Source organism: Aristolochia californica, unplaced genomic scaffold (genome assembly GCF_029961685.1).
Source record: "Aristolochia californica isolate CCGP_79_NKW_82.1479 unplaced genomic scaffold, dmAriCali1.0.hap1 SCAF_6, whole genome shotgun sequence".
In the NCBI taxonomy this organism is placed as follows: Eukaryota; Viridiplantae; Streptophyta; class Magnoliopsida; order Piperales; family Aristolochiaceae; genus Aristolochia; species Aristolochia californica.
In genome coordinates this window covers 4,695,309-4,722,810 of record NW_027182257.1, presented here as the reverse complement: position 1 = coordinate 4,722,810, position 27,502 = coordinate 4,695,309, and the positions used below count along the sequence as shown (strand labels likewise).

General features: G+C 35.7%; 1 protein-coding gene across 1 annotated transcript; it reads right to left on the bottom strand.

Moving 5' to 3' along the window:
- Positions 1 to 22,907: 22,907 nt before the first annotated feature.
- LOC137934369 (cationic amino acid transporter 6, chloroplastic-like) lies at positions 22,908 to 25,749 on the bottom strand. The gene is made up of 5 exons (XM_068778654.1): positions 25,365 to 25,749; positions 24,982 to 25,207; positions 24,347 to 24,677; positions 23,958 to 24,189; positions 22,908 to 23,452 (listed from the first exon to the last, which is right to left on the bottom strand). Exons 1-5 carry the CDS (start codon positions 25,747 to 25,749, stop codon positions 22,908 to 22,910), a joined length of 1,719 nt encoding a protein of 572 aa, XP_068634755.1.
- Positions 25,750 to 27,502: the final 1,753 nt, after the last annotated feature.

Genomic DNA, 27,502 nt, shown 5'->3' with positions numbered 1-27,502 from the left:
ATTATCTTTGCTAAATTACGTGAAGCACTGGAAGTTCAGCTCATGGTTGGGAATTGATGAATTCCTTTTTTAGCCTCTTTAGTCAAGAGTATGGGATTGGTGAGGTTCTTCTGCACTCATCTTTGATGGCATTGGACTAAGGAGATTCTATCACTATCAGTAGGGAAAAAAATGATATGCATAGGATGGTCAAGAAAGGCTTGAAGAGGGTTAACTTACTCATGAAATTAGCTGAGGATAATGCTAAATGGAAGATGATTCATGTAGCTGAGCCTAGCATTATTGAGATGAAGCTGTGATGATGATGAGGATGCCCAGATTGATGTGTTACCTCAACTACAATAACCCATCGAACATAGGTGATTTGGGTCATATTCCAATTAAGGTACTTTGCTCATCATGCTTCAGACTTTTAGTTTCATGTATTATTGTGGTATTAGTCGTTATAAACATATTTTTGTAAGTTAGTATAAACTGATTTGGTACTATGGAGTGCCTTAACCTGCTAGAATGAGTTTTATACAAATTAAGTTGTTTGTGTTTCAAGAATTAAACTTCAATCCATGGATATTCTCAAGTAGTTGTAGTCAGCTATATTCTATATTCACGTCCTGCTTTATTTGTTGTCCTTCCCTGTTTCTGAGACGGAAGCCCACTTGGCATCTTCTATCTGGGGGACACACTGACCAACATGCACATTTTTATGAAGTTTAAAGGTATAAGGTATAATAGTCAAGAAATGTGACAAGAAGGTTATATATGATGCACCTGTGCCTTTATTTCTCTTCTTGGACTATTTTAATTATATTTCAAAACGGTTCAATGGTAAATTATTGAAGAATTAGACAAAATTTATGCTTTCTCTTTTGATACTCGTTAGTAGAGCCTTATCTCAACTGTTTTGGGATTGTCTAAAATTAATGTGTTTTGCCCGCCACCCACCCACCCCACCCCCAATTTGTTCTTGATGACTCTGAGATTGAACAGACCTGAGAGAAAGTTGATTTGGTTTGGATGTTATTTGGAGGAGTTGCTCTCCATGGTTTTTTTCAATTTTGATACAACGTCAGAGCTTTTTCTTGGCTGTCTGAAGCAAGAACAAATTAGAGCATCTTTCTTGCATTCCCGCTATCAGTTATAATGCTTTATTGGCTCGTAATTCTGTAAACTAGACAGTTCTTCCTGTTTAGTTACATTTACCAAGCCACTGCATTTTGTGTAAGCTTGCCCAAGACAATAGTTACCAGATAGGGAGAGACATAGGTAATTGTACTCATTATTTACATGGGGCACCGGCTACATTGTTTTTTACTAATCTATGAACATGGGAAGCTATTTCCGGTGATCTTTATGTGGTTTGAACTTGGCTTAAGAACCTTTTTCACTGTTCTTCTGCCATTCTCCCTTCTTATTACAAAGTAAGGTCACAGGGTGATCCCACCTAGCTTGAGATCATAAAAGCAGACTGCAGATGATCTTGGTCATTTTCTTGTCATGAGAAATTCCAGTTGTTTTACTCTGATTATGAATTGAGCAGTAGTCAGTAGAAGATGAAATAGCTGCAGCATCATTTACAAAACACATTTCTTGTAAGCATCCAAGAGGGAAGGCTGAGGTAGATCTTCACATTATGAAGGGAACTGTAATATCTCAATGTCTAGTATTTCCATGCTTTGTTCATCAAGTTTATGTAGACGAGATGGTGAATAAAGGGGGTGACTGCATGCATGGATGTCTGGTAAAGCGCTATACAATACTCAGAAAAGTTTGTGGATTCTTGTCCAAATATTAACAAGACAGATTTACTCAAAAATCAATCTGGCTTCTAGTTCAGAGTAGGCCGTAATTTACCCCATAGCAACATTACCCAAATTGATTGTGCAGTGAACTGGACACTCGGAAAGAAATAGTAATAACTGGCTTGCATTTCCTAAATGTGGAACAGATCCTGGACATTGCCTAATGCAAAAAATGGTGAGCCACAGCACTTGTAGTGGTTTCTGAAAGCGAAAGATTTCAAAATCTTGTGTGTCAATGTCAGCAGTGAAGCAATTAACTCTAACAAGTATGCCAGATTTTCTACCCATCCGATTGATTCTGGTTGCACCGTGTACTTCAGATTTCTTTGACATACAGAGAGCCATGAACGGAATTACTCTGATTTACACAAACCTTAAGCACATTCTCTCTCTGGCACACACCTCTTAGTATCAAACACCACTCAATACCATTTCATTGTCTTTCTTAGTTGTTCTCTTTTGCAGCTTTTGTTTCTCTCTGAGATTGGAGGATCAAAATTTCAAAAGGTGAAATTTTTGAACATTTTATTGTCTCCCAAATCAGACCTTTTGCAAATCTCCAGCGAGAGAATTATATATCATACAGAGTCTCTCTGCGCATTGGAGAAACTCAAGAAAAAGATTGGATATCTTGATTGCAATTTTTTTTTTTTCCAGATGAGTTTGCGGTATCATCTTCAACTATGTTTAATTTCCTCATCGTGATCGAAACTTCTCCCTTCTGGCTGATTCTCAAATGATAAACAACCATCTTCTCATCCTCTTTAGGGATTGAACTGGGTGGGTCGGAGTTGGGGTAGATTTATCAAAATTTGACTACCCCATCACCATTACTCCAAAATCTGTTTTATCCTGAAAACTTGTAATGAGATTAGATTTCTTAACCACTCTAATTGTTAGTGTTCTCACCCCTACTCTCTCTACTGATTAGAGATCCCCTTTGATTTCGATGTTAACCTCATAATCTCCATGAAAAGTAACTAGTATGGTAAAACCAACAAAAATATGTTAATTTTCCTATTTTTTGAGTCTTAATTATAATTTTTTAAAATTGTCCTTATGTAAGATCACAAGAGTGAGAATGTTTGAAGGCCATCTATTTACTAGTAAATGGGTAAATAAATAAAAATTAATGAAAATATATAGAATTCTAAAGAATTACAAAAAAATACATACAAAAATACATATAAACAGTAAAAAATCACATAGCAACATATATAACAAGATTTCCTACATAGGTTATATAAAAATTATAGTAATACCCTTGCATAATTGGTAATGGGTATGTAATAGGTATTATCGGATTCCATTCTGCTTAATAAATGGTAAAACGGTAAGCAGGACTTAAAAAAGGTTATATATGTTACCATCCCACACTAAAGCAGCTTCACTTATGCTTATTGGAAATTTTCTTTTTTTGAAGGCCAATATTTCTATATATTGATATATCACCTAAATTTCTCAGCCACTATAGGGATGCCTATGCCTCTTGTGCCACGTGATTAGCCACCAAATGTGCTAGGCATTGATTCATCGTTAGGAAGTTTTGCCCATTGCCTATGCCATTATTACCTGTGCCATCTATGGATCATCTTGAGGTAAGTGTTTTTCCTCAGTCTCTTGATGTGTTTTTCAAATGTCTTTTTCTACTTCACATCTTATTTCAAATTTTCTCTCCACTCATTAGTTACCCTTTAGTTGTTGAAACTTCTATTCCACTTTCCCAGACCTATTAGGAGATGTGCAACATCTTAGGGGTAGAACTATTATGGAAGAGGCGATGGCGGTCATGTATGAGATTAACACATGACAGTTGACCATTTTGTTGTCTAATGAGAAACCCATAGGTTGTAGAAGGTTTTCCATATTGAAACATAACCCTAATGGTAGTGTGTTTGACTTAAAGGAAGGCTGGTTGCTAAAAGGTATACTTAGATTTATACTCTTGATTATGAGAAAACCTTCCTCTCCCATTGTCAAACTTAATTCACACACAAATTCCGATTTCTATTGATTTTAATTACTAGTAGTGCCTTCATAAACTTGATATTAAAAAACTATTTATTAATGGTGACCTTCATGAGTAAGTGTATTAGTCGCAACCATATGATTTTGTGGTTGAATGGGAGCAAATATGTAAACAAAACAAGTTTATATATAGTCTTAAGCAAATCTCCTCGGGCTTAGTTTAAAATTTTGATATTGTGATTCTTTAGTTTGGTCTTAAAGATATGACTATTTTGTTTTTTAGTATATTAATGAGGGTGTGATTCTCATGACAATATATGTTAATGATATTATTCTGACAAGTTGTTATAAAGATGAGATTCAACAGGTAAAAAAAGGTTTATGCACACATTTCCAAACTAAAAATATGAATTGTTGAAACATTTTCTTGGTATTCAGGTGTTATAGTATTGGCACGACATAGTTTTGTCCAAAAGGAAATATGTGATAGATTTGTTGCATGAGACTGGCAAAGTTTCGTTTGGATCTGAATGTGAACTTGTGTGCTAGTTCTGATAATGATGTTGACATTGGGAGGTTTTAGAGTGATTGGTATATTGATTTATCTCAAAGTGATTAGACCTGATATTTCTTTTCCTGTTAGTGTTGTTAGCTAATTAATGTACGTAATAGCCTCAATTCTCTCACTAGCAAGTTTTAAAAAGGATTTTCTGATACTTGTATAAGTCTCTCAGACAATGGTGGTGTTGAGAGATTGTGATGTAATTTGGTCATCAAGTCTTATGTTATGTTATTTGTCTCCCTAAATGGTCAAGGGGCACTCTTGTGATTTTATCAAGCTTATTATTATAAATTAAGATGAAAAGAGCAAACCCTAATTAGAAAAACCTAATAAGGACAACTCTTTCATCAATAGTATAGAAGAATTTGTGGCAAACAATGTGTTTAATCTTGAAACTGCTATAAACTTTATTCAAGCACTGATAGTCTCCAAAAAATTTATGACACTAGAAGAATTAAGACTTCTGCCAGTGAATTTCATACTTTGCTGGGAGAGACGTTTGCCAACGATTGATGAAATTCGCTGGGATGGGCTTCTGCTAGCATATGTCAAATTTGCGGGGCTATGGCTCTACTAGTGATCTTTAACATTCACTAGGAGACTCTTTTGCTTGTAAAATTGGCAAAAGGGAAAATTATTTTAATAAATAATTTTTAAGACATGTATAATTTGATTCTCTGCTTGTGATTTTTAAGAAATAAATTCGTTAGCAAATATGTACCTGTATCAACAAATTTCAAATTTCTTAGGCAGGTAATAAATCATTTTTTTTAATTTATGTTTCTCTATCTAATAAATGAATTCATTAAAATAATTAAAAATAAAAGAAACAATATATAATAAAAATATGTACAGTCAAATCACAATTTTTTTTACAAATTATACATAATTCTTTTAAAGTATTAAAATTTATAAATTATAAAAAAATAATAAAAACTATACACCATCAAAATGTGAATTTGAGGGTGGCTAACTATGAGTTTGTATTTGTTGAAAGAACCATTGCATATGCATCTCCAAGGTTTTCATCTCATACTCTTACTTCTCAACACGACATTCTCGCACCTGTTGATTTATGAAAAAGAGAAAAACTTCACTAACTTATAAAAAAAAGAAGAGAATATCAAGAATCATGAATATCATGTTCCCTTTTTTGGATTGTTACATCTTAATACTCTTAATTTTCAGAAATGGAAATAAAATGACATTTCATTGTAAACATATCGATCACTATAGAAACTTAACAAACCTATGACACATACATGATGTCCTGCCCTCTTATAAATGTCAAGCCTCTAACAACATCCTATTGCTACATCTTAAAAAACTGCCAAAAAGGTTAACAAATAAATCATAAAAACTATCGACAGAGCAAATTGCACATGTATGGCAAACTATGAATTCCAATTCCACTCAAACTGAACATCATTGTGTGGACTATTTCTAGCTCAATTGGATCTGTGCTCAAAAGCTCATAGCTTGATAACTGGTTTTTTAACTAAAGCTGGTTTTATCATTAAATAACAAACCAGAAATCCATTTTTGGGTTTTGAACTTGTAACTCAATTCAAGAGGTTACCATGCCAACCCAACCTAATCTGAGGAAGCTAACATAGTACATATTCCACTATCCAACTACCAGAATATGATATTTCATATGTATTCATATCCTCGCCAGTAACATTGTTAATTGGACATAACATTGAAAAACATTTTGTTAGATTATCAGTTGCTGATAGGCTAGATATTAAGATGTTGATTACCATTCAGCCCTAAAAAAATATGTTACAAAATGAAGCTATTACCAGATCTCATTCTCCAACCAGACAGTGGAGTGCTCTACCATGTCAACCAAATTAAGAGTGCCATCATTAATGGCATTGAAAAGTTTGACACTTTCCCCGACAACTTGCAGGAAGATAATAACATATTAGAGGGTTAAAGACTAAAAAAAATATGTTCGATAAATAAAATAATTTAGAAAGATGTGCTCACAATTGAGAGTGCATATTGGATCACATTATTAGATACAACTGCTTACTCTTGCTGCAAAAATGTAAGAAGTCAGAACAACATAATAATTGCAGTCAGATTAGACCAATAAAAGAATGATTCATGGTGTATTGGTGTTGCTAAGAATTTGACAAAGAACTCTCCACCTCTGGTTGTTATGAAAGCTAAAGTAATTACTTACTACCTTGCAAGAGAGAAAATTGAAAAGCAGTTGTTACAAAGCAGGTAATTGCTCCAGCAACTCAATGGTGTTGAGTAGGGGTGGCATCGAGCAAAGCCGGTTCGCAAGCGGCTCGAGCTCGGCACGGTTGTAACTTAGTTCGATTCAATTTATTTGGATAAGGCTCATTTGAGTTAACGAGTTGAGCTCGACTGAACCATGGTTCAGTTCGAAAGCTCGAGAGCCAACTCGTTAACAGGCTCGAGAGTCTGGTGCGGGAGCGAGAGCGAGAGTGGTGGTGGTGGGGGGATTCTTCCTCCCCTCGTCACCGTTGAGCCCCTTCTATCCGCTGTTGTGGCCGTCTCTGTCACTGTCGACAGCTGCTTGCCAATTGCTTGACCCCCTTCCCTCCGATTTCTTCCTCCCCTTGTCTTCCTTTGCCTTTGTTTCCGTCATTGACGACATGCCCTCGCCAGCGCCACCCGTTGGCCCCTTCCCTCCGCGTCATCTCGGCGAAAAAACCAGAGATACCCAAGTTAAAAGGGAGAAATATTCGCACGTGTGACTTTCGCACATGCGAGATCATAAACAAGTGAAAAAAAACTCTTTCTTAAACTCCGACTGTCCCTTCCTCATGGCTCTTGAAGAAATTGAAAAGACATTTTAGTAGAAATATGTTTTTAGGGAATATTAGTGGTTTTTTCAAGAAATGTTGAAATTTTTTTAGTAGAAATACTTTTCTAGACTATCAGTGCCTCATTTTTTTGGAAATTTTTTTTTCTAATTGGAAATTCTTATTAAAAAAATCATATAATTTTCTAAGTAAGATTTTCTTGCCAAGATCGGCTAGCAAACCGTATAGAAAATTTTTGAATAAGTATTTGATAGTTGATGCTGTAATACTTTTAGCATGAGGCAATTTTCATAGCAATTTTGTGTTTGACATTTTATTTGATTTAAAATTTATCGATAAGTATAGTAATATATTAGATTGATTATTAATTTTTATTTATTTCCCTAGAAGAGGCAATAAGAGGTCCATTTAACTTTCCTAAGAAACTTTTAAAATATTTCTTGTAATTTTCTAGTAAGTCACTAATAGTAATAGGATTTTATTTAAAGGTTTTTTTTGGAAATATGTATCCAAGGAAAAACATATCTAGTTTTTCCTAGAATATAAATTTTCAACCAGGGGCACTTAGGAGGCCATAATAAATTTATGGCTAGATTAAAAAATTACAAAATAAGCTAGACAACATTTGGGGTAAAAAAGATTAATATTGGAGCGTTCTAATCTATTATTGAGATTCAATCCCGAACCTCCCCTGTCATATTTTTTAAATGTATGCATAATTTTATATATAATTTATTTGACATATATTTTATATTAAATGTAGATTTAGCTCGAACTCGATTAAAATTATTAGGCTCGAGCTCGATTACAATTTTAGGCATGAGGCTAGGGTCTACTCGAGCTCGAGTTCGAAATATTTAAATCAAGCACGACTAGAACATAGGAAGGTTCGAACTTAGCTAGATTCAAGGCCACCTTTATGCCCATTTTTCTATAAAATGTATGTATAATTTTATATACATTTTATTTGACATGTATTTTTGAAAAAATTTAAATGTATTTTGGAGCTCGAACTCGAGACATATATTTTTAAAATTTTTTAAATGAATGTTGAAGCTCGAGCTCTGCTAAAATTATTCGGTTTGAGTTCGATAACAATTTTAGGCTCGAGGCTGGGCTCTACTTGAGCTCGAGTTCGAAATATTTAAATCAAGATCGGCTCGGCTCCGCTTGATGCCACCCCTAGTGTTGAGTCCCTTAGTTCGCTACCAAGAATAGCTCAATACAGGCATAAATTAGTTCTCAACCTGTTGGTCTGTAGTGTACTATTAATTTAAATGTGCCTACTGAATCTCAAAACTCACAATCCCAACCACTATGTTCACATTCGCAGGCAATAGATAATCATCAAGATACTGGCAATCTTTCTTCTGAACCATTCATATCAAATCTTCTCTTTTTTGGCAAGGATAAGAAGTGATACAAGTAATAGTGGAATAGAGTAAATATTTCGCAAACCACATCGTATATTAGGGCAAAAATTTTAGAAGAACTTGGACATGCAGAAATTTTAGAAGAACTCGAACTTGCAAAAATTTTAGAAGAACATGGAGAACATGGACTGGTAGAATAAGGTTTAATGGAATCAAATTAGAAAGATTAGCTTAACTATGGTCTATTATGTGACTTCTGTTGGCAAAACCCAAGTAAGATAGAGTGACGAAGAGATAACGACGTTGAAGATGAACATGGTTGAATAGGTTGAGGAATGCTTGAAATACGAAAATCCCCTAAAAATAGGCAAGATTGCTTTGATTCTATTGTTGTTGTTGAGAGAAGAATGGATTTCGGAGGGTAGAGAGGTGGGGTTGTTTTCGTCGAAGATGAAAAACCCGAACTCGAAGCTCCCCCTCCTGTCGCTGCCGAATCTTGAAAGGGATTTAATTTAGTAACCGAGCCAGTCGCGAACCAAATTTAATTTAGTAACCGAGCCAGCTCGTGAACCGAACCATGACTCACTCAAGTTCGGCTCGGTTACTTAAAAGAGCACTGCTCGAGTTCATTTGGAATTGCTTTTGAATCGAGCCAAACCCAGCTGGATCTGAGCCGAGCTCGAGCTATTAGCAAACTGGCTAGGTTTGATACCACCCATACTCTTTAGCACAACGGTCAGACTTCGAAATTTGAAGTTGTACATTTCTCAACTGCTCTTGAGTTTGGAACAATGTCTCTTTAGTTTTTCGCATCTCTTCATCTATATTTGTAGTCATCTGAGATGAGGATGGTTGGGCATTCATAGGTAGAGATGGTTGAGATAAACCCTACCCTTTAACATAGCCCGACCAAGCTCCATGAACTATCTCACCAACCTCCTTGCCTCTCATACCAACCGTTGTATCTCCTTTTGTGAAAAAATAACATAAGAAATTAAAATTATTTTTACTTAAAATAAAATATTATATTTATAAGAAATTTACACTTATATATTATTTTTTAGATACATTAGTCTACCCATAATCGGATAGATGAGTAATTTGAAAATTTTCAATATCAGAGCAATTTGTACCCTACACATTTAGAAGGATACATACAAGTAAACATATTACATTAGTAGTACATTTGAAAGAAAATATACTCCAAGTTAAGTACAAACCATCCCCTATTTGATACACATAAAAGACTTTGACAAAGTAGTATGTCGAACATTTTGTTTTCCTAACCATTTTTGACATTTACTCGGGAATGTCTCTACAAATAAAATAAGACATGAGTAAAATAAAAAAAATAATTGATATTATAAAACACAATCTCTGAAAATCTTGTACCCTACACATTTAGAAGGATACATACATGTAAACATATTACATTAGTAGTACATTTGAAAGAAAACACAAACTCTGAAAATCTAATCTCTCGAAACCTCTCTCCTTCAAACACATTCACACAAAACCATTCCTAGTCTTTGAGGGAAACCCCTCTGTAAGGAGTAAATAGTGCAGTGGGTTAACCTCTATGCTCTCTAGACCATGCGTTTATAACAGTGCGGTGTTGTCAATTTTTTTCAAAATTTAGCACCCAATATAGCACACACGATAGGTTGTGCTAGTAAAGACGACATTACTATTCAAGTCAACATCAGACTTCTCTTGTAATACAAACATTATCAAACTTAACATTGTAAGCTAGAACAATAGAAGGAAAATTTAATTGAGTAATTTGTAATATTTACCTCAATATAAGGATAAACACAAGTTATCTAATCTACGGTGTAGACTTTGAACTTTTCCACCTTCACCTCCATATAAGTCCTCACTACATGACCTGCCTAATGAGTGAAAAGTGGACTATGGAGTCCCAATGCCTCCTCTATGAATATCAAAACTCCATTGGGATCTTCCCATCGAGGTCTCTCATCACCTTATCAACTCAGTAGCCCTTGCTCATGCCTTGTGATCACCTTGTTTATGAGGATGGGGATGGAGTCAACGTGATTGAAGAAGACGTGGAAGGCAATAAAGTGGATGTATATACACAAAATATAAATTATTATAAACAAAATATAATTTAGCATAGATGAGTGATAATAATTAGTTTACTATTATACTCTCTGTCTCTGGGACATGATCATCCCTCCCAAGGAAGTCACTTTCATGCATCTAGACGGTGGCTCTGTTGAAACCATTGTTAAGTTGTGGAACCTAATTAACGCCTTACGCTAAGTTAGTGCACAGATCAACCTTCGCGGTAAGGTCACCATAAGGCTTGGAAGGGGGGCAGGAAGCCCCCAAAAGGTCCAGGATATATTAACTACCATTTTATTAAGGGTATTTTTGGGATTTCACACTTGTAATCCGGTTGCCCTAATTTCTCTTTATATTTGGAGGCACTGTTGTTAGGGTTTTACACCTAGAGTATCATAATCAAGGAGAAGGATCTTGAGTTGTGGCCCAAGAGATGTTAGAGAAAAATACCTGTAAGTTGTGTGCGATTTCTTTTGTAAACTATTTCATCTTCATAGTGGATTATTGTAATGGTAGAAGACAGGATGTAGCCTCATCTTGAGACGAACCTGTATAAATCTTGTTGTATTTGTTCTCATGCTTGATTTTTCCTTCTTTTGTATTTATTATTATTGCTCTCACTAGTTTGGAATTAAGGTGTCTAATTCCTAACAACCATCTCCTTGGATGATGGACGGTGCGAGACCAGTGGTAGCCTAGGTCGACGAGGAGGTATGATATCAAATAAACTTGCATAAGGAGTATATTTATAACATCAATAATTTTATTTCTAAAAAAAGAATAACACTTACGATGTTTGAAATAAATAGTTCAAAAAAACTAATGTTGTCGACCCATTAAATAAATATTAAGATTCATTATTATCTTACAACATTATATATCTTCATCACTTTCTTCCTACTATCTCTCAATGTTTTCGTTTTCTTCTACTGCTTCATCTTGTTCTTCATTGTACTAGTCCTCTACCTCAACCTCAACTTCATCTTCTTCGTTTATATCCTCTTTGTTATCTTCATCCTCAACTGCTAATACACTGATACGATCTGGTGGAACGTTTGGTTTTGTTAATGGGCCAACATCATCGTCCACTTTGTCAACATGGAGATTAGCAATTGACAACTGTTGTTGGTAGGTAACTATTTCATCGGGTGTGGATAATTGTTTCTCTAGTACATCAAACATATTTCTCATAACCACATTTTGACTTACGTGTCATGAACCACCATTTTGTTATCTTCCATGTAATACACTTGTTTGGTTTGAAAAGCTAATGCAAAATGGTCGTTATTGCACTAGATCCACAAGATATTAACACTGGTAAATCACTCATCTATCTTAATACCATGCCTAATATTGCTTATATCATAATACTTGTACTTGAGTACATAAATAATATTGCCTAAGTACCATAATTCAATTATATCAATTATGAGTCCATAATAATCAAGGTAATTATCTTCATAGTACCCCTTTGCAATTATGCCATTGTTTTGAATCCTACGATTTACCTCAAGTTGCTTGGTGTGGATGTGTATGCCATTAATAATACAAGACGAGTAGTTGTTACTTGATATAGGATCTATTCCAAAATGGTAGATATCACTGTTCATTTCATGTTGATCACAAACTACTAGAGTTTTGACCTATAATAAGTTAGAAGGCATAAGAAATATTCTATAAACCCAACGATAGTGAGCTCATATAGTTGGTTGACACAACTAATGTTTTGTTTAAAGCAATCGACAAACTCATCTTCATGTCCTCTTCCTCCCCCCTCCCATCCCTCTCCACCACTTGTGCCCCTCCGTTGCACCAATCTCCCCCTCCCATGTGTGCTGCAATCTCTTGTTGACCATAAATTGACTCCCTTATTGCTTTTGATGATAACAAAACTTAATTGATCTGAAAATTAAAAGACTAAGTATTTTAGATACTCTACCTTCAAGAGTCAATGCATCTCATGGTCTAAAGATCCAAAACGATCAAGTCTGCTCAAGACCTAAAGCAACATTGAAGAACGTCTCTTGAAGAAGCACCGACAAGGAAGAAGACAACGAGAAGATTAAAGTTTAAGTGTAAAAGTCATATGTCAAAACTCAGTCACAAATGTAAGAGATAATATCCTAACTCCCTTCTTTGAATTCAATAGTGAATATGGAATTTTAGGCATACATTGCATATAAACATGTTTGGGAATATCATATAAATCTCTAAGAACATGTTAGAACACTTAGACAAAATCGTTCCCATACTTTTAAAACTCAACTCAGTTGAACTGGCATTGGAGTGATTGATCAACCTTTGCCAATGATCGATCATCCAGGAGTGTGCAGGCCAAGACTATAAAGCATGATCAATCAATTAAGAATTAGACCCATGAATTCCAAATTAATGAGAACAATAATAATAATCGTAGGAGAAGAAAAAGTCAAGCACGGAAATATGCCCTGTCTTCCGCCACTACAGTAATCCACTATGAAGATGAAAATAGTTTACAAGAGAAAATACAAACACTTATAGGTGTTTTTCTCTAACCTGTGTCGGGCCGCAACTCAAGATCCTTCTTCGATGATGATTAAAACCCTAATAATGGTACCCCCAAAAATTAGGAAAATTAGGCGTTGATTAGGCCCCACAACTTAACACGATCAACCATAATCGATCGATCGATCATACAGAACATGGCCATATCATGCTATAACACATGATCGATCATCCCATTTGGATTGATTGTTCGATACTATCCATGCAAGCAAATTTTACATGGAATGATCGACCATCCCACCAGATTGATCGATTAGACAAAATCTTGCTAGTTAGGGACATAAAACATGATCGATCATAAGAACTTCTTTGATTGATCATACTTGCATTGCACAACCAGAGGGAATTCTGATTGATTAATCATCCCCTGACAATGATCAATCAACATAACTTTTGAGGACCAACGGTAATATACTGACACGAAAAGAACTGTTATGATCAATTGATCAATCGTAAACGGGAAAAAAATGGATAGTTTTACTTGGATAAGTTATAAATACCCCACCAAACTGTGCATTGAGAAGTTAATGAGCATTAATTGGCAAAAAATTGAGTTTTTATTCACAAACTTGAAAAACTTTTCAAAAGTGTTTTAGAGTGAAATAGTGAGTCTCATCCTTGAAAATTCCACTACTCTTTTCATTCCTTTCCTTGCATTGCATTTTAGACAAGCTCCCTCACTCCATATTGTGCTACTAAAACAATGGAAGCTTGGATCTCTCAAGGAGAAGGAATTCTCCAAGTAAAGAGTGTAAGTTTTTCTTTCTTTATTTTTAATTTGTGAAAAGTTCATCTAGAACCTATTTAATCTAGATAGAAAAGGCCACCTAGAGCTAGAATCTAGCACCAATCTCTTGGGGAGATTGTGATTGTAAAAAGCAAGTATTGAACTATACTTGGCTAAAAGAGAGTCAAAATATTTTTGTGTAAATTTCAACTATTAGAGCTTTGAAATAGTGGAATTTTCCAAACAAGGGTTCTTGGGCGCTGAATACCATTAGGGGAACATTGATAACAAAAAATTTATTGTCTTCTATGGTGTGGGCATATTTATTTTACTTTGAAATCACGAATTTGTATGATTTTTTATTACATACAATAAGTTTTAATTTTAAATTCTCAATCCATCCCCCTCTTGAGTTGCTAACTAGGCCAACATTTCCTCCTTCTCCCTCTCATGAAAATCACTATAAAATAAATATTACCTAGTGCCAACATCAGGTAGCAGCATTGGGCGTGCAATGGTGATGATTTTCCAGACATGATTCCTATGATGAGAATGAAAAGAAGAGGTAGGAAGATGGAGGAGAAGCAAAAGAGTTGGGGACACTACCCGAGGTAGGACAATGGGAAAAGAGAAAAAAACGAGAGAAAAGAAAAGAAAAGGAAAAAAGGTAAGAAAGGGAGGGAAAAAAGAAAAGAAAAAGAAAAGAAAAAGAAAAGGAAGATGAGAAAGGAGGAAAATGGGAGAAAAGAAAAGAAAAAAGAAATAAGGAAGGGAAAATTGAAAAATAAAAAAGTGAAAAAGAAGGAAAAAGGAGAAATAGGAGGAGAAGAAAAGAGAGGAAAAAAAAAAAGAAATAGGAAGAGAAGAAAAAAGGAGAAGAAAAAAAAAAGGAAGAACCTGCCCCAACATTTGGAAAATTGGCTAGGATAGGGTATTTTCTTCCATTGAAGTTCCCAAATTCATTGGGACAAATCCAATTTCCCAATTTTGATCTCCTCCCCTGCAAGGCAAAAGGAGAAGAAGAAAAAATAGGAAAGAAGAACAGGAAAAAAGGAGAGAAATGAAAGAAGGAAAAAAGGAGGATGAAGAAAATGCAAAAGAAAAAACAAAAATAGGAGGAGAAGCAAAAATTGAAGAAAAGAAAAAAGGAAAAAGGGAAAAAGGAAAAGAGGAAAAGGGACAAAAGGAGAAGAATGAAGAAAAAAAAAAAGAACCTCTCCCAACGAATTTGTTCTCCTAATGAAATTCCCAATTTTTTTGGAAGAAATCCAAGTTCCCAGTTTTGCTTTCTTCCTGTTGGAATATGGGCCCAAGCCCATACGCATATCCAAGTGTATTAGAAGATGGACGAAATCCCATAAGACCAAGAAAGACCCACACATCCAAGAAATGTGAAAGATGGGCTCAAGGCCCATATATCAAAGAGAAGGCCCACAGGCTCATATAATGATGACAAGATGGTAAAAAAAGAGTCATCTCATAGAGATGGCATTGATGTAATTAGGTTAAAACCCTACACCTTAAGTTCAGGGGTATTATTGTAATACAATAGTTTCATTAATCTATAAATAGAGCTTCAGGGGAAGGGTTAGGATGTCAAATCCATAACCTCTTCTTCCTCTAATTTTCTCCCAATGGGTCTCTTTCTCTCTCTTTTTCTCCATGAGCTAAATCCATGGAGTCCTGAAAATCGATACTTCCTTTACAAGGAAAAGGAGAAGAAGGAGAAAGAGCAAAAAAGAAAAGGAGAAAAAGGAGAGGAAAGAAAGAAGAAAATGAAAAAAGGAGAAGAAGGAAATAAGAAAAAGAAAGAAAGGAGAAAAAAGAAAAAAGAAAAGGAAAAAAAGGAGAGGAAGGAAAGAAGAAAAGGAAAAAAGAGAGGAAGGAAAGAAGAAAAAGAAAAAAAGGAGAAGAAGGAAAGAAGAAAAGGAAAAAAAGGAGAGGAAGGAATGAAGAAAAAATAGAAAATGAAAAAAGGAGGGAGAAATAGAAAAAAAAGAAAAAAAGGAGGAGAAGAAAAAAAGGAAGAATGGAAAAAATAAAAAAGGGGGAAAAAGGAAAAGCGAAAAAGGAAAGAAGGACAATAAGGAAAATGGAGAAGAATGAAGAAAATAAAAAATAAAAGGAAACAAGAGAAAAATAAAAAAGGAAGAATTGCTCCAAACAAATTTGTGAAACTCGTTGGGAGAGTGTACCTTCTCTTAGCGAATTTCACAATTTTGTTGGGATAAATCCAATTTCCCATCTTCCCAACTTCCCTATTTCCCGAATATGTTGTCCTCCTCTACAATGTAAAAGGAAAAGAAGGAAAAAGAGGAAGAGGATGAGGAAGAAAGTAAAAAAGAAAAATAGGAGGAGAAAGGAAAAAAGCAACAAGAAAAAAGGAGAAGAACTTTCTATGAATTTTTTAAATATGCTGGGAGGGAGTACTTATTCCCAAAGACATCCCAACGAATTTCATTGATTTTAGGTAGAGGATTTTGGAATTTGATAGCTCCCAATGAATTATTAAATTCGCTAACAAAAAGTGTTTTTTAACACCGAATTTGGAATTCCCTTGGGAGAAATTTTGTTCTTCCTAGTGAATTTGTAATATTTTCTTGGAGAGGTCTTTCTGCAAGCAAATTTAATTTTGCTCCCAGGTTATTTTGTTGGCAAAGACCAATTTTTTAATTAGTATGATGTATTTCAGGCCATGTATAACACCAACCATTCAAACAACCTAGATGCGTATTTTGAGTTAAGAGGTTTCTTGCAAGAGTAGAAGTTAGCTCAGTCGTATTCCACAAATTTTTGTTCAAGAAAATAAAATGGAAGTACTAATTGGAGCGATTTGTCTTGCCAACCTTCAGTCATATCTACCAAAACACAGATTTTGAGTTCCATTGCAAAGTCCACTTTTGGTGATAAATGGGCCACCATGTGTCGTACTCTACCCAAGTCACAAGAACCAAAGGTAGATATTGTTGTGTCCTGTTCTATGATTTTTTGAGGTAGAGGACAATTTACTTCAGAGAGAGGCCGAAACAAAAATAATGGTAGACGGAGAGACGGGAGTCTTGGAGAGGCCTCCAAAGACTCATTTATTCCTCGAATTTGATCTTATTGTGGATTGAATAACCATCTAGTCGAGAAGAGTTGGAAGCTTCATGTAAAACCATCTCACATGAATCAAGCATTTGTTATTACAAAAATAAAGAAGTTGGATTCTCACCCCAACCAACTACCAAAAATCTCATGAAAGAGGCTATGATGTGTTTCAAAAGCTGAAACAAATGCTGGCCTAATACTTATATCCTTCTCTTGCCACTATTGTTACTACAAGTATGTCATTTTATTTTTCATGTTCTAGCATTTCACCTTGGATTATCGATTTAGATGTCTCTAAACATCTTATTGGGAAACTAGTTAGCTTATTCGCCTTATCTTCATGTCTTCCTGATCGATTTGTTTCAATTGTTGATGACTCTTAGACCAAGGTTGAAGGAATTGGATCTTCATCACTATGCCCTTCCTTGCCTATGTCTAATGTTTTGTTTGTTCCCAAAATTTCCTTGATTCTTATGTCTATTAGGCAAATAAAAAAAGACTTAATTATTTATCACATTTTATCCTTCTTATTGTTTTTTTTCAAAACAACTAGACAAAATAGGTGATTGGTAGACGCCATAAAATAGAACTTTATTTTCTGAATAATGATATCATTACAGTCATGACACTACACCTCCACATATTATTAAACAAGTTGTTCAATGGCACAATCGTTTGGGACATCCCTCGCTAAGCAAACTACATTATTTAGTTCCCTCATTGAAATTTGGATCAAAGTTATCTTTGGAACCTTGTGAATTAGGCAAGCACCATTGGAGTAATTTCTTTTATTAGTCTAAGAAGGTTAGTTCTAGTCTATTTTCTTTGGTACATTCAAATTTTTGTTCCTAGTATAAATTAATTTATGTATTTTGTTGTCTTCGTGAATGATAATACTTGAGTAACTTGGTTATTTTGAATAAAAGATAAATCTAAAATTTTCTCTATATTTGAATCCTTTTAGTATATGGTTGAAACTCATTTCAACAAAAAAAATTCAGGTGTTTCATTCAAATAATGCCAAAAAATATATATCCTATCAGTATCAATTTATTTATTATTATTTTTTTTTTGCTCCAACGAAGGGATCATCCGTCAAATTACATCGCAACAAAACAATATTTTGAAAGAAAAATCAACACCTCTGAGAAGTTGTTCGAGCCTACTATTGTCCATGAATATTCCACAATTTTACTGGCCTTATGCTATTTTGACCATTTGTTATCTTATTAATCGTATGCCTTCTAGTGTCTTTGGCTAGAAAATGTCATTTTCTGCACTTCTACCTTATGAAAAAAGTCTTTCAAGTTCCTGTTAAAGTATTCAGTTGTATGTGTATTGTTCAATAATCTTTTACTTGGAAGAAATAAACTTGATCCTGAGTCTTTTAAATGTATCTTTTTGGGATACTCCAATAGTCCAAAAAGTTATGTGTGTTATAATCCTTCCTTGTCTAAAACCTTTGTTTCTATTGATGTCATTTTCTTTGAAGAACAACCCTTTTACTCCAAAGGGTCCTCTGCACCATGTTTTGAAGTTTTTTCAGGTATGTCTAGGACTTGTTGAGCCGGTGGATCAGCCCATTCAACAGCCACATGATCACCCATTAGACCAATCAGTACACACATCGTCCTCTCCAATGGCCAACCAATCACCGGCCCGATCGATTGATTCTGCGGTTAGTAACTCACCTTCTTCTCCTCCTATATTTGGGCCTCCCTTTGATCCCATCCTATAACTATCCATAAAGAACCATGTTCTTGAGTTCCTCAACGAGCTTCTACATCTCATCCTATTTCTCATGTTATATCTACTCATCGACTCTCCTCAGAGTGTTCTTTTTTCCTTGCTTCATTGTCTTTTGTATTTGTTCCCGAGGATCATATTGAGGCTCTTAACGATCCAACATGCAGAGCTGCCATAGAGGAGGAAATGGGTGCCCTACATAGTATTCTTACATGGGATTTGATTTCATTACCACTTGAAAAAAAAAGTTATAGGTTGTCGATGAGTCTTACTGCTAAACACAATCTAGATGGGTCTATTGCTCGACTGAAAGCAAGACTGGTTGCTAAAAAAATTATTTAGACATATGGCATTGATTATTAAGAAACATTTTCTCCGTTTGCCAAACTTTATTTTTTAAGACTTCTAATTTCTCTCGGTACCAATTATAATTGGCATCTTCATTAACTAGATGTAAAAAATGCCATCCTTAAGGGTGATCTCCTTGAAGAAGTCTACATGCTTCAATCACTTGGTTTTGTGGTTGAGGGGAAGAAGGTGTGTAGACTTAACAAATCACTCTATGGCCTCACAATCACTTTGATCATGGTTTGAAAATTTTAGTGAAGTGGTTTGTGAGTTTGGTTTTAAGTGATATGAAATGAATCATTCTATGTTTCTGTTTACATGGATGATATCATTATCACTAGGAGTCATCAAAGGGGCATTCCCTATGTAAAAGAAAACTTGTCTAGTGTTTTTCAAACTAAAGATTTTGGACTCTTGAAATATTTTTTTGGAATTGAGGTGTTATAATCTCAACATGGATTTTTTTTTTTTTATCTTAAAGAGCATATGTGTTGGACTTACATGAAGAAACAAACATACTTGATTGTAGGCCTCTTGATACTAGTACGGACCCGAATGTCAAATTGTGTGGAGAATCCAGAAATGAAGTTGATGTTGGCAATTTTTAAAGGCTGTTTGGTAAGCTAATTTGTTTAACTGTTACTAGACCAAATATTTATTTTGTTGTAAGTGTTATCAGCCAGCTCATGTATAAACCTCAACTTTCTGAGTGGCAAACTCTTGAAAGGATATTGAGGTATTTGAAGAAGAGTTCAAGGCAAATATTATGATATAAAAACTATAGGTATTTTAAAGTTGAAAGATTTGCAACAGTAGAGTGGGCAGGTTCTCCTGATGATAGGAAATCTATCTTTGGTTTTTGTACAATGGTTGGGGCAATCTAGTGACTTAGTGTAGTAAGAAAAAAAGTGTTGTAGCTCAATCTAGTGTAGAGGCTGAATACAGAGCTATGACACAAACAATTAGTGAGATGTTGTGACTTCAATATTTATTTATAGAACTTGAATTTCTCGTGGAAAGCCCCATGCATTGTAATAATCATCGACTCTTCATATTTCTAAAAATCCAATATTTCATAAGAGGAAAAACATATTGAGATTGAATACCATTTTATTCGTGAGAAAGTGAAGACTAGAGTTATTAGTATGTACTATATTCCTTCCAAAAATCAACTTGCAAATATTTTCACAAAGAAGTTGTAGAAGGAACACTTTAGCATTCATGTTTCAAGCTTTGGGTGTTTGATATCTTTTCACCGCCATTTTGAGGGAGGAATATTGGGAGAATGTGATGTAATTTGGTTATCAAGTCTATGTTATGTTATTTTTCTCCCAAAGTGGGCAAGGGGCACTGTTGTAATTTTATTGTTTCTTAATATAATTAAGATGAGAGAAACTAGCCCTAAATAGAAAAACATAAGGGGAAAATCTCTCTCTCAAGCTTGAGTTCTCTTTCTTTCCCTCTCTACTTGTCCACTCTCTTTTCCTCTTTATCTCTTCTTCTCGCTTCTTCTTCTTCTTCTTCTCCTTCTCTTTTCTTTTCTTGCCTCTAGCCTCTACAATGGATTAAACCCTATAATCTAACATGTGGATTACAAGTCTCATGGCCATGTTCATGTTGAAATTTGTGTCAATGCAAAATAGGTAACTTCTCTAGATGATATGATATCTACTTCTTGATATCGCACTATGCTTGGTGGCAAATATTATTACTTAGAGAAGTAAAAAAAAAATGTTGTAGTTAGTTAAATGCTTTAGTTGAAGTCTTTATTATCTAAGTGTAGATTTCTTATATCTAGTCCTATGCAACTACATTGTGATAATTAGGTTGTTACACATTACAACCAACCAAATCTATCATAAACGAACAAAGCATATTGAGATTTATTATTACTTTGTTTGAAAGAAGTTACAAGTTGGTATTTTTAGTGTTCAGTATGTTCTCTCCAAAAATCTAATTGCAAATATTTTTGCGAAGACTACTACTGTTGATCCTCTTATTGAAGAATATTCTAAACTAAGGGTCTTTTTTGTGTATGCACCAGTTTGAAGGGGAGTCTTGAAGAGTATTAGGTTAAGTCATGTATTTACTTTATTCTCATTACCTTCTCTCTATTTGGTTTTGTGCTCATTGTTATCTTTAGATCAAAGGGCATTAACATAGTATACATTTTTCAGCATCACTTATAAATAAATAAACATATAATTAAGGTGCTCATCACTTATTTGGTTGAGACTCCTCTCTCACACATGTTTTCTTCTTTCTTATGTTCTTCCTTCCTCTTCTTCCTTCCTCTTCTTCTCTCTTCACCGCTCACACACTGAGTAAGAGAAGTCATCCAATAAGCTTAACAATGGTAAAAATCTTGAACCTAACAAAAATAAATAAGATGAGATGGACAAAGAAAGAGTTTCATTTCGACTATGGTTTTTAATAACTTTGACTTAAATAAAAGTTGTGGAGATAAGAGAAGAACAAAATAATCTCTTTTGTTGTTTACCAAAACTTGATGCAAAATTGGATAAAAACTATTAATTTTTCACTTTTGTTTACATTTCTTTTATCTTAAGGTTTATATGAGAATCATGTGAAATAGACATGTGTTGCATAATAATTGTGCAACAAGAACCACCAATGAAAACTAGACTTGTAGAGGGTTTTTTAATGACATGTATATGTTAGTCACATAGATAATCAAAGTGCTAAAGAGAAGATAATTTATTAGTTCATAAATTAGTAAAAAAAATTTTTATTGAATAAAATTTGCATCCCATAATCGAACGTGCTTTATTTTCTTTCGTAAAATACTTTTAATTCATGAATACATATGATTACTTTTCCTTATTGGGTAGGTAAATTAAACATGCAGATGCTTGTTTAGACAATGAACATTAATTTTTTTATTAGTTTAAAATATAAATTATAGTTCCTAAATATGTATTAATATTTATAAACTTGCATACTTCTAATGTATTATGCATCTTCGTTTGTGTCACATGAGAGATACAGAAAATTTCTACAACTATTTGAACACTAGATTGTCTTCTCTTCGTTTGTATCCTATTTTCATATCCCCCCTACTCCCTTCGCATTTTATGCAATTGGAGAAAGACAGAAAGGAAACCTTCTTTCTATTGTCACTATAATCAGTGGGAGAGGAAGAGGAATGACTGACCCCCTCCTACGGCCGTTCTTCTCCCACCATTTTTTGTGCCAAGGGGGGTGGTGTCTCCACCCTCCCTCTTCCACCATTGCACAAGGAGAGCAGGATACCCAACTGGATAGGCTAGGTCAGTTGATTGAATTCGAGTCATGCTAGATTATGAGCAGGACTAGGGACTAAATCTGGTTCAACCTAGTTCAATCAGCTGTTCCAATCCGTGGTTTTATATACTAATGCTAATTGTCTTTTCTCCTATGTATTTTTTAGCTGACCCCATAATTTCTCTGATTTCACTTGGAAAGGGGTACTCAAAAACAACCTAATTTTTTTTGAGTGGTTTTGCTTTTTAGCTGTGTTGTCTTCCATTAAGAAAATTTTCTCCACAAATCCTCTATACTGACGTCAAAATGCAATTCAACTTCTCTGAAATGACTCAAAGTGATCTTGTGAGGCAGTGAAAGATATCGATATCAAAATAAACCCCTCATAAGATACATTTTCTGTTAAGATATATGATGGTGGAACACTACCAACAGGAAATTGTGTAAAGCATAGAGAGAAAAAAAGGCAAAAGTGAAAGAGAGAAATGGAATAAAAAAGCCTTCCTCTCTTTCTTCCCAACTATCTTTGCTTGATTTATGCACGCATTACTTCGCATATATTGGGATGACCACAAAAAGGTGAAGAGATAGTTAAACTTCCATCTTGATTTGTTGGATTGACGAAGCATGGTTCTCATTATCCCCTTCCATCTCCAGTTCTTCTGCACTGTATGTTGAGTGAACACCATAAAGAATGTAGAACAGTGTGATGACACAGCTACATATACCGAACCTCTGGAAAGCCTTCTTTCTGAGGGTGGTCATGAGGAAGATATTGAGGAAGACGGAGGCTGCAGCCGGCCATGGCATCAGTGGAACAACCCACTTTGATGATTGGCGGTGGCAAGGAACCCAGTAGTGAAACACTGCAGTGACAATGATTAATGCCCCACCCAATAAGGCTAAGAACCACCATTTCTGCTTGAACTTCCATGCTAGAGAAAACCCAATTGAGAGCATTGAAAGAAGTAAAAGGAAGAGGACAGACGGAAGAGGGCGGTTGCTGCTGGTCTTCACATAACGGTGATAGATGAGTGCATTGGCTACTAAATAGAACACAAGGAGGGTGCCGATGGAGATCATTTCAATCACAATGTCGAGTTCTGTGAAGAGTGCAATGGATGCTGTGCAGATGCCTACACCAAAGAGGACAAAAGGAAACGTTTTTTGAGATTTTCTTCTTTTTTCGTTTTTTGGAGTCCTCAAGACTTGATAGGAGACTAAAAACTTTGATATGATCTGGGCTTTCAGAACACTGAAAGAAAATGCTCCATTCATTACATTGTAGTACTTTCAACAAAATGGGAATAGAAGAAGATAGGGGATGCCTGTTTCTCTTCAATTGAAAATATTATAGCAGATTGGCTTCTTAAGATATCTCAGCACCCATTTACAATCTTCTTAAAAAAGTATTAGTGAGTTAAAACTTTCAAAGATCAGTGAGATATTGAAGTGTACAATATTCTTCCAATACCTAAAATCAACAAAACAAAATGCTCCCTCTGGTGTTAAAATACTGTCGATTGAAGTGTATATTCAAATGACTTGGTTCCTTCCTGCTCTTAAGACCAGGTTTCCTCGGTTCAATTTGTAAGCTATGAGACCTTAATGAATATGTGGAGGGCATTGGTGAGTGCTTACCCAAGAAGATTGTGGCATTCAGAGGGGTTCCTGAGGAAGGATGAACCTTGGCAAACCAATACGGCACAAGACGGGTCCTTCCTATAACACACAAGTACCTCGCTTGCCCTAGCATGGCCACCAGTAGTGAAGCAGCAATGCCTAAGCTTGCGCCAGCTCCAACAACATTGCTTGCCCACTTCCACCCCACAATCTTTTGGAAAGCCGCAGAATACGATGCTCTGTCTGATATCTACAAAGCCATGTAAAATGGATTTTCTCAGCCATTAACATTTCAGGTCACTCATTTTTGCATTATCAAGTGCCAGCTTTTGAATTGATGGAGATACTTTTTATATCTACTGTTTACCTTTCTGCAGATAGCTTTACCATATTAAAGCAGTACTGACCTCATTGTAGGGGCTCATTACGCAGAGAGCCAAACTCATGAGGCAATAAAGCGCAGAAACGATGAGAACTGATCCAGCGATCCCAATAGGAAGGCTCTTGGAGGGGTTCGTTATCTCTTCCGCCATTGTTGACACAGAATCATACCCGATGTAGCTGAAGTAGACGATAGCTGCTCCATCAAGAACTCCTCTAATGCCGAAAGGAGTCAATCCTCCTGGATTGATCAAATTCCCTGGAGTTCCATTGCAGAAACCGGCAACAATAACAAAGCCAAAAAAAATCACATGGAATACTGTCATAACTAGGTTTAGCAAAGAGCTCTCCTTGGTACTGCAGGCTCAAAACAAAAACAAAAACAAAAACCCATTAGTCCAATAGCAGCTAGGATCAAAACCCATTAGCATTTATAATAGCGAAACCAGAAATGGAAATCTCTCCACTACTAAATGATAATCAATAAAGAGCTAAAAGTATCAACCCAATTTCAAAGATCCGTTGATCGATATCAATAGTTATTCAAAAAAAAAAAAGCACTCATTTCCCTGATCAAACAAGAGAACTTTAGTAAGCACAAAGATATAGAACATAAAATAATGAGAGACGCCACAGAAAGAGGCGGAAAGAGAGATCGAACCTGCGACAGAGACAGAGAGTGAGAAGTGCAACAAGAGCAACAGCAGGGAAATCCAACATATTATAACCCTCAGTCAACCCTTCCACTTCAACCCTCCACAGATTCGCACTCTTTTCTCCGAAAACACCGCAGCACAGGTACTCAGTAAAGCTTCGAGCCACCGCAGCATTTGATAGCACATACTCCATCAGGATGTTAGCTCCACCAAAATATCCCACAAACTCACCTTCATCAATTGATCAAAAAGCACTGATTACCCACCCGTAAGTAGTAGTGATCATCAACCCCAATTCAGTTCAATTCAACAAAAACACAGTAATTAATATCTAGTAAGCAAAATCCAGAAAAGAAAAAAAGTTTGAAATCTCGAAATCCTCACATACCAAAAGTGACTCTCAGGTAGCTAAAAGCTCCACCAGCAACCGGGATCTCGACGGAGAATTCAGTATAACAGAGGGAAGAAAGAAGAGCAGCTACACCGGCGACTATGTACGAAACGAACACGGCAGGCCCAGAGACCCCAAGTGCCACTCGACCTGTTGTGACAAAAACTCCAACACCCAGCATGCCTCCAACACCCATCGCAACAAGATCATACCACTCGAGCTTCCTCTTCATGTCTGCACCAGATCTGAGCCTCACCCGGTTGAGCTCCTCGGTCGGACTCCACGTCGCCAGCATTCGCTTCCTCAGCCTGTGGGGCGTCTGGCGGAGGGCGTGGAGATAGCTAGAGAAAGAAGCAATGCCAGGTGGGCACTGTGTCGCCATGTCCGTCTCTTAATTTTCTCTACTTCGAAAGCCTCCTGCATGCATAGGTTCTTATAGAGGAGGAGAGGTTCCAAAAAAGCTGCTCCTTGTCCCTTTTGACCTCCTCTTCCTCCCTAATCATGGATTTCTCCTTATTTAAACCGTTAACGGTTATCATTCTTTTGCTCGAGCGCCAGTATAACTGGTGTCCACTCCCCAAAGCCCAACACGCCTCCGCCGGTCAAAAAGGGCTTTGAACGAGGTTTTCCTCCTCCGCTGCTCCGAGACGCGAATCTGTTCATGATATGAAAGCCCTAATTTTGCTTTTGGTGAGATTGGATTATGTAATCATTACAACGGACCCAGACTCCGGCCGAGTTCCTGCGTTTTCCACGACCACTTTAGACCAGAGGGGGGAGGGCAACGACTATGGACTAGTCCCTCCATTTTTGACAAGTGGTCCACTACATGTGACCACAAAAGGGGTTTTAGATCATTCTTGGGCAGCTACAAATCATGACTTTAGTTTTGATTAAGAAGATTTAGATGGCTTAAACAAGTGATTTTCTTACTTTTTCTTTTTTCTTTAGTGATGAATCTTTGCTAGAGTTCTTGAATTTTTAATGGCCTAGGGTTAACTCACACCTCTCTTGGACCCCCTCCTTTGTGCAAATTGGACCACTATGCCATGAAAATTGAATTTTGTTGTGGTACTTGACTAGGATGTTTTTTTTTTTTTTATGGTTTGATTTTATTGTGTAATATATCTACAATACGGCAAACAATATCGACAGTGTCCCCACTTGTAACAAATCGACGATAAGTGTCGGCCATTTGGTCGAACCCTAGGGACCCACCAACTCAAAGGTGTTAGAGAAATGGCTTGTGCACATCTTTCATTTCTTGGAAAATAGTAGTCTCTAGCTTTAAAATAAAGCAAAAGAGGCAAAGGGATGGCATAAGGTAGAAATGAAGTTGATGAGGTAGATAAGGACATTTGGGACCATTAAGATATACTTACTTAATATATTATAATACTCATGAGCATATGAGTTCAAAATAAAAATGGGAAAAAGTTTTAGAGAGTGGAAGCTAGATTCTTTTTTGTATAATTGGCAGTTAAGTGGAAAAGCATCCTTGAGCAAGCTGCCTGGTATTTTGTTTAGTCTCTCTCTCATCACAGTTAGTGGGGGCTATTCATTGACCTTGTTAGTTGTTTCTCTCTCTAACCCCTGGTCCTTTAGGGCTGCTAAAAGCCTAAGAGTGCATCTATCACTAGATTTTATTTATTTGTCAAAAGTATAAAACATCTAAGATGGAGTCATAGACCAAAGTAAACAAAGATTTCATTTCACAACAAGTTGAGAAGACTTTCTTCTCTTCCTTGAGAAAAGGGGAAAAGTGAGAAATAGAGACAACAGGATGCAGCCACCTAAGAGAAGTTTTTCTCAACTCAAGCTCAATGCTACTACTATGAGAAACATAGTAGAAACAGTGAAAGTATACAAGTCACAGTCATTTTTAGTGCTTCTCTCTGTAGCATTTCCCATCAAATTAAGTTTTGAGTCAAAAGAGATGGGGGAAGGGGAATTGAATTTGGTAAGAAGAGGTATCAATCTTAGATTTTGTTCCCACTTAAGAGACAATGCTACATGAATGTTGAAGATTCAGAGAAAAAATAGATAATATGTTAAGGACAATAGCTATGGCATATATCCACTCTCCACAAAAGCATTCTTGTGCAGCTTCTCATCATATCATTCTGGTGTCATCT

What these genes read in the sequence shown, in the direction of transcription:
- LOC137934369 (XM_068778654.1), bottom strand. Translation starts at nt 25,749, where the DNA reads ATGGCGACACAGTGCCCACCTGGCATTGCTTCTTTCTCTAGCTATCTC. An exon ending in ACTCTCTGTCTCTGTCGCAG is followed by an intron (nt 24,678 to 24,981) that starts GTTCGATCTCTC and finishes TTGAGCCTGCAG; the next exon opens with TACCAAGGAGAGCTCTTTGC. An exon ending in GAATGCCACAATCTTCTTGG is followed by an intron (nt 23,453 to 23,957) that starts GTAAGCACTCAC and finishes TCTTTGGTGTAG; the next exon opens with GCATCTGCACAGCATCCATT.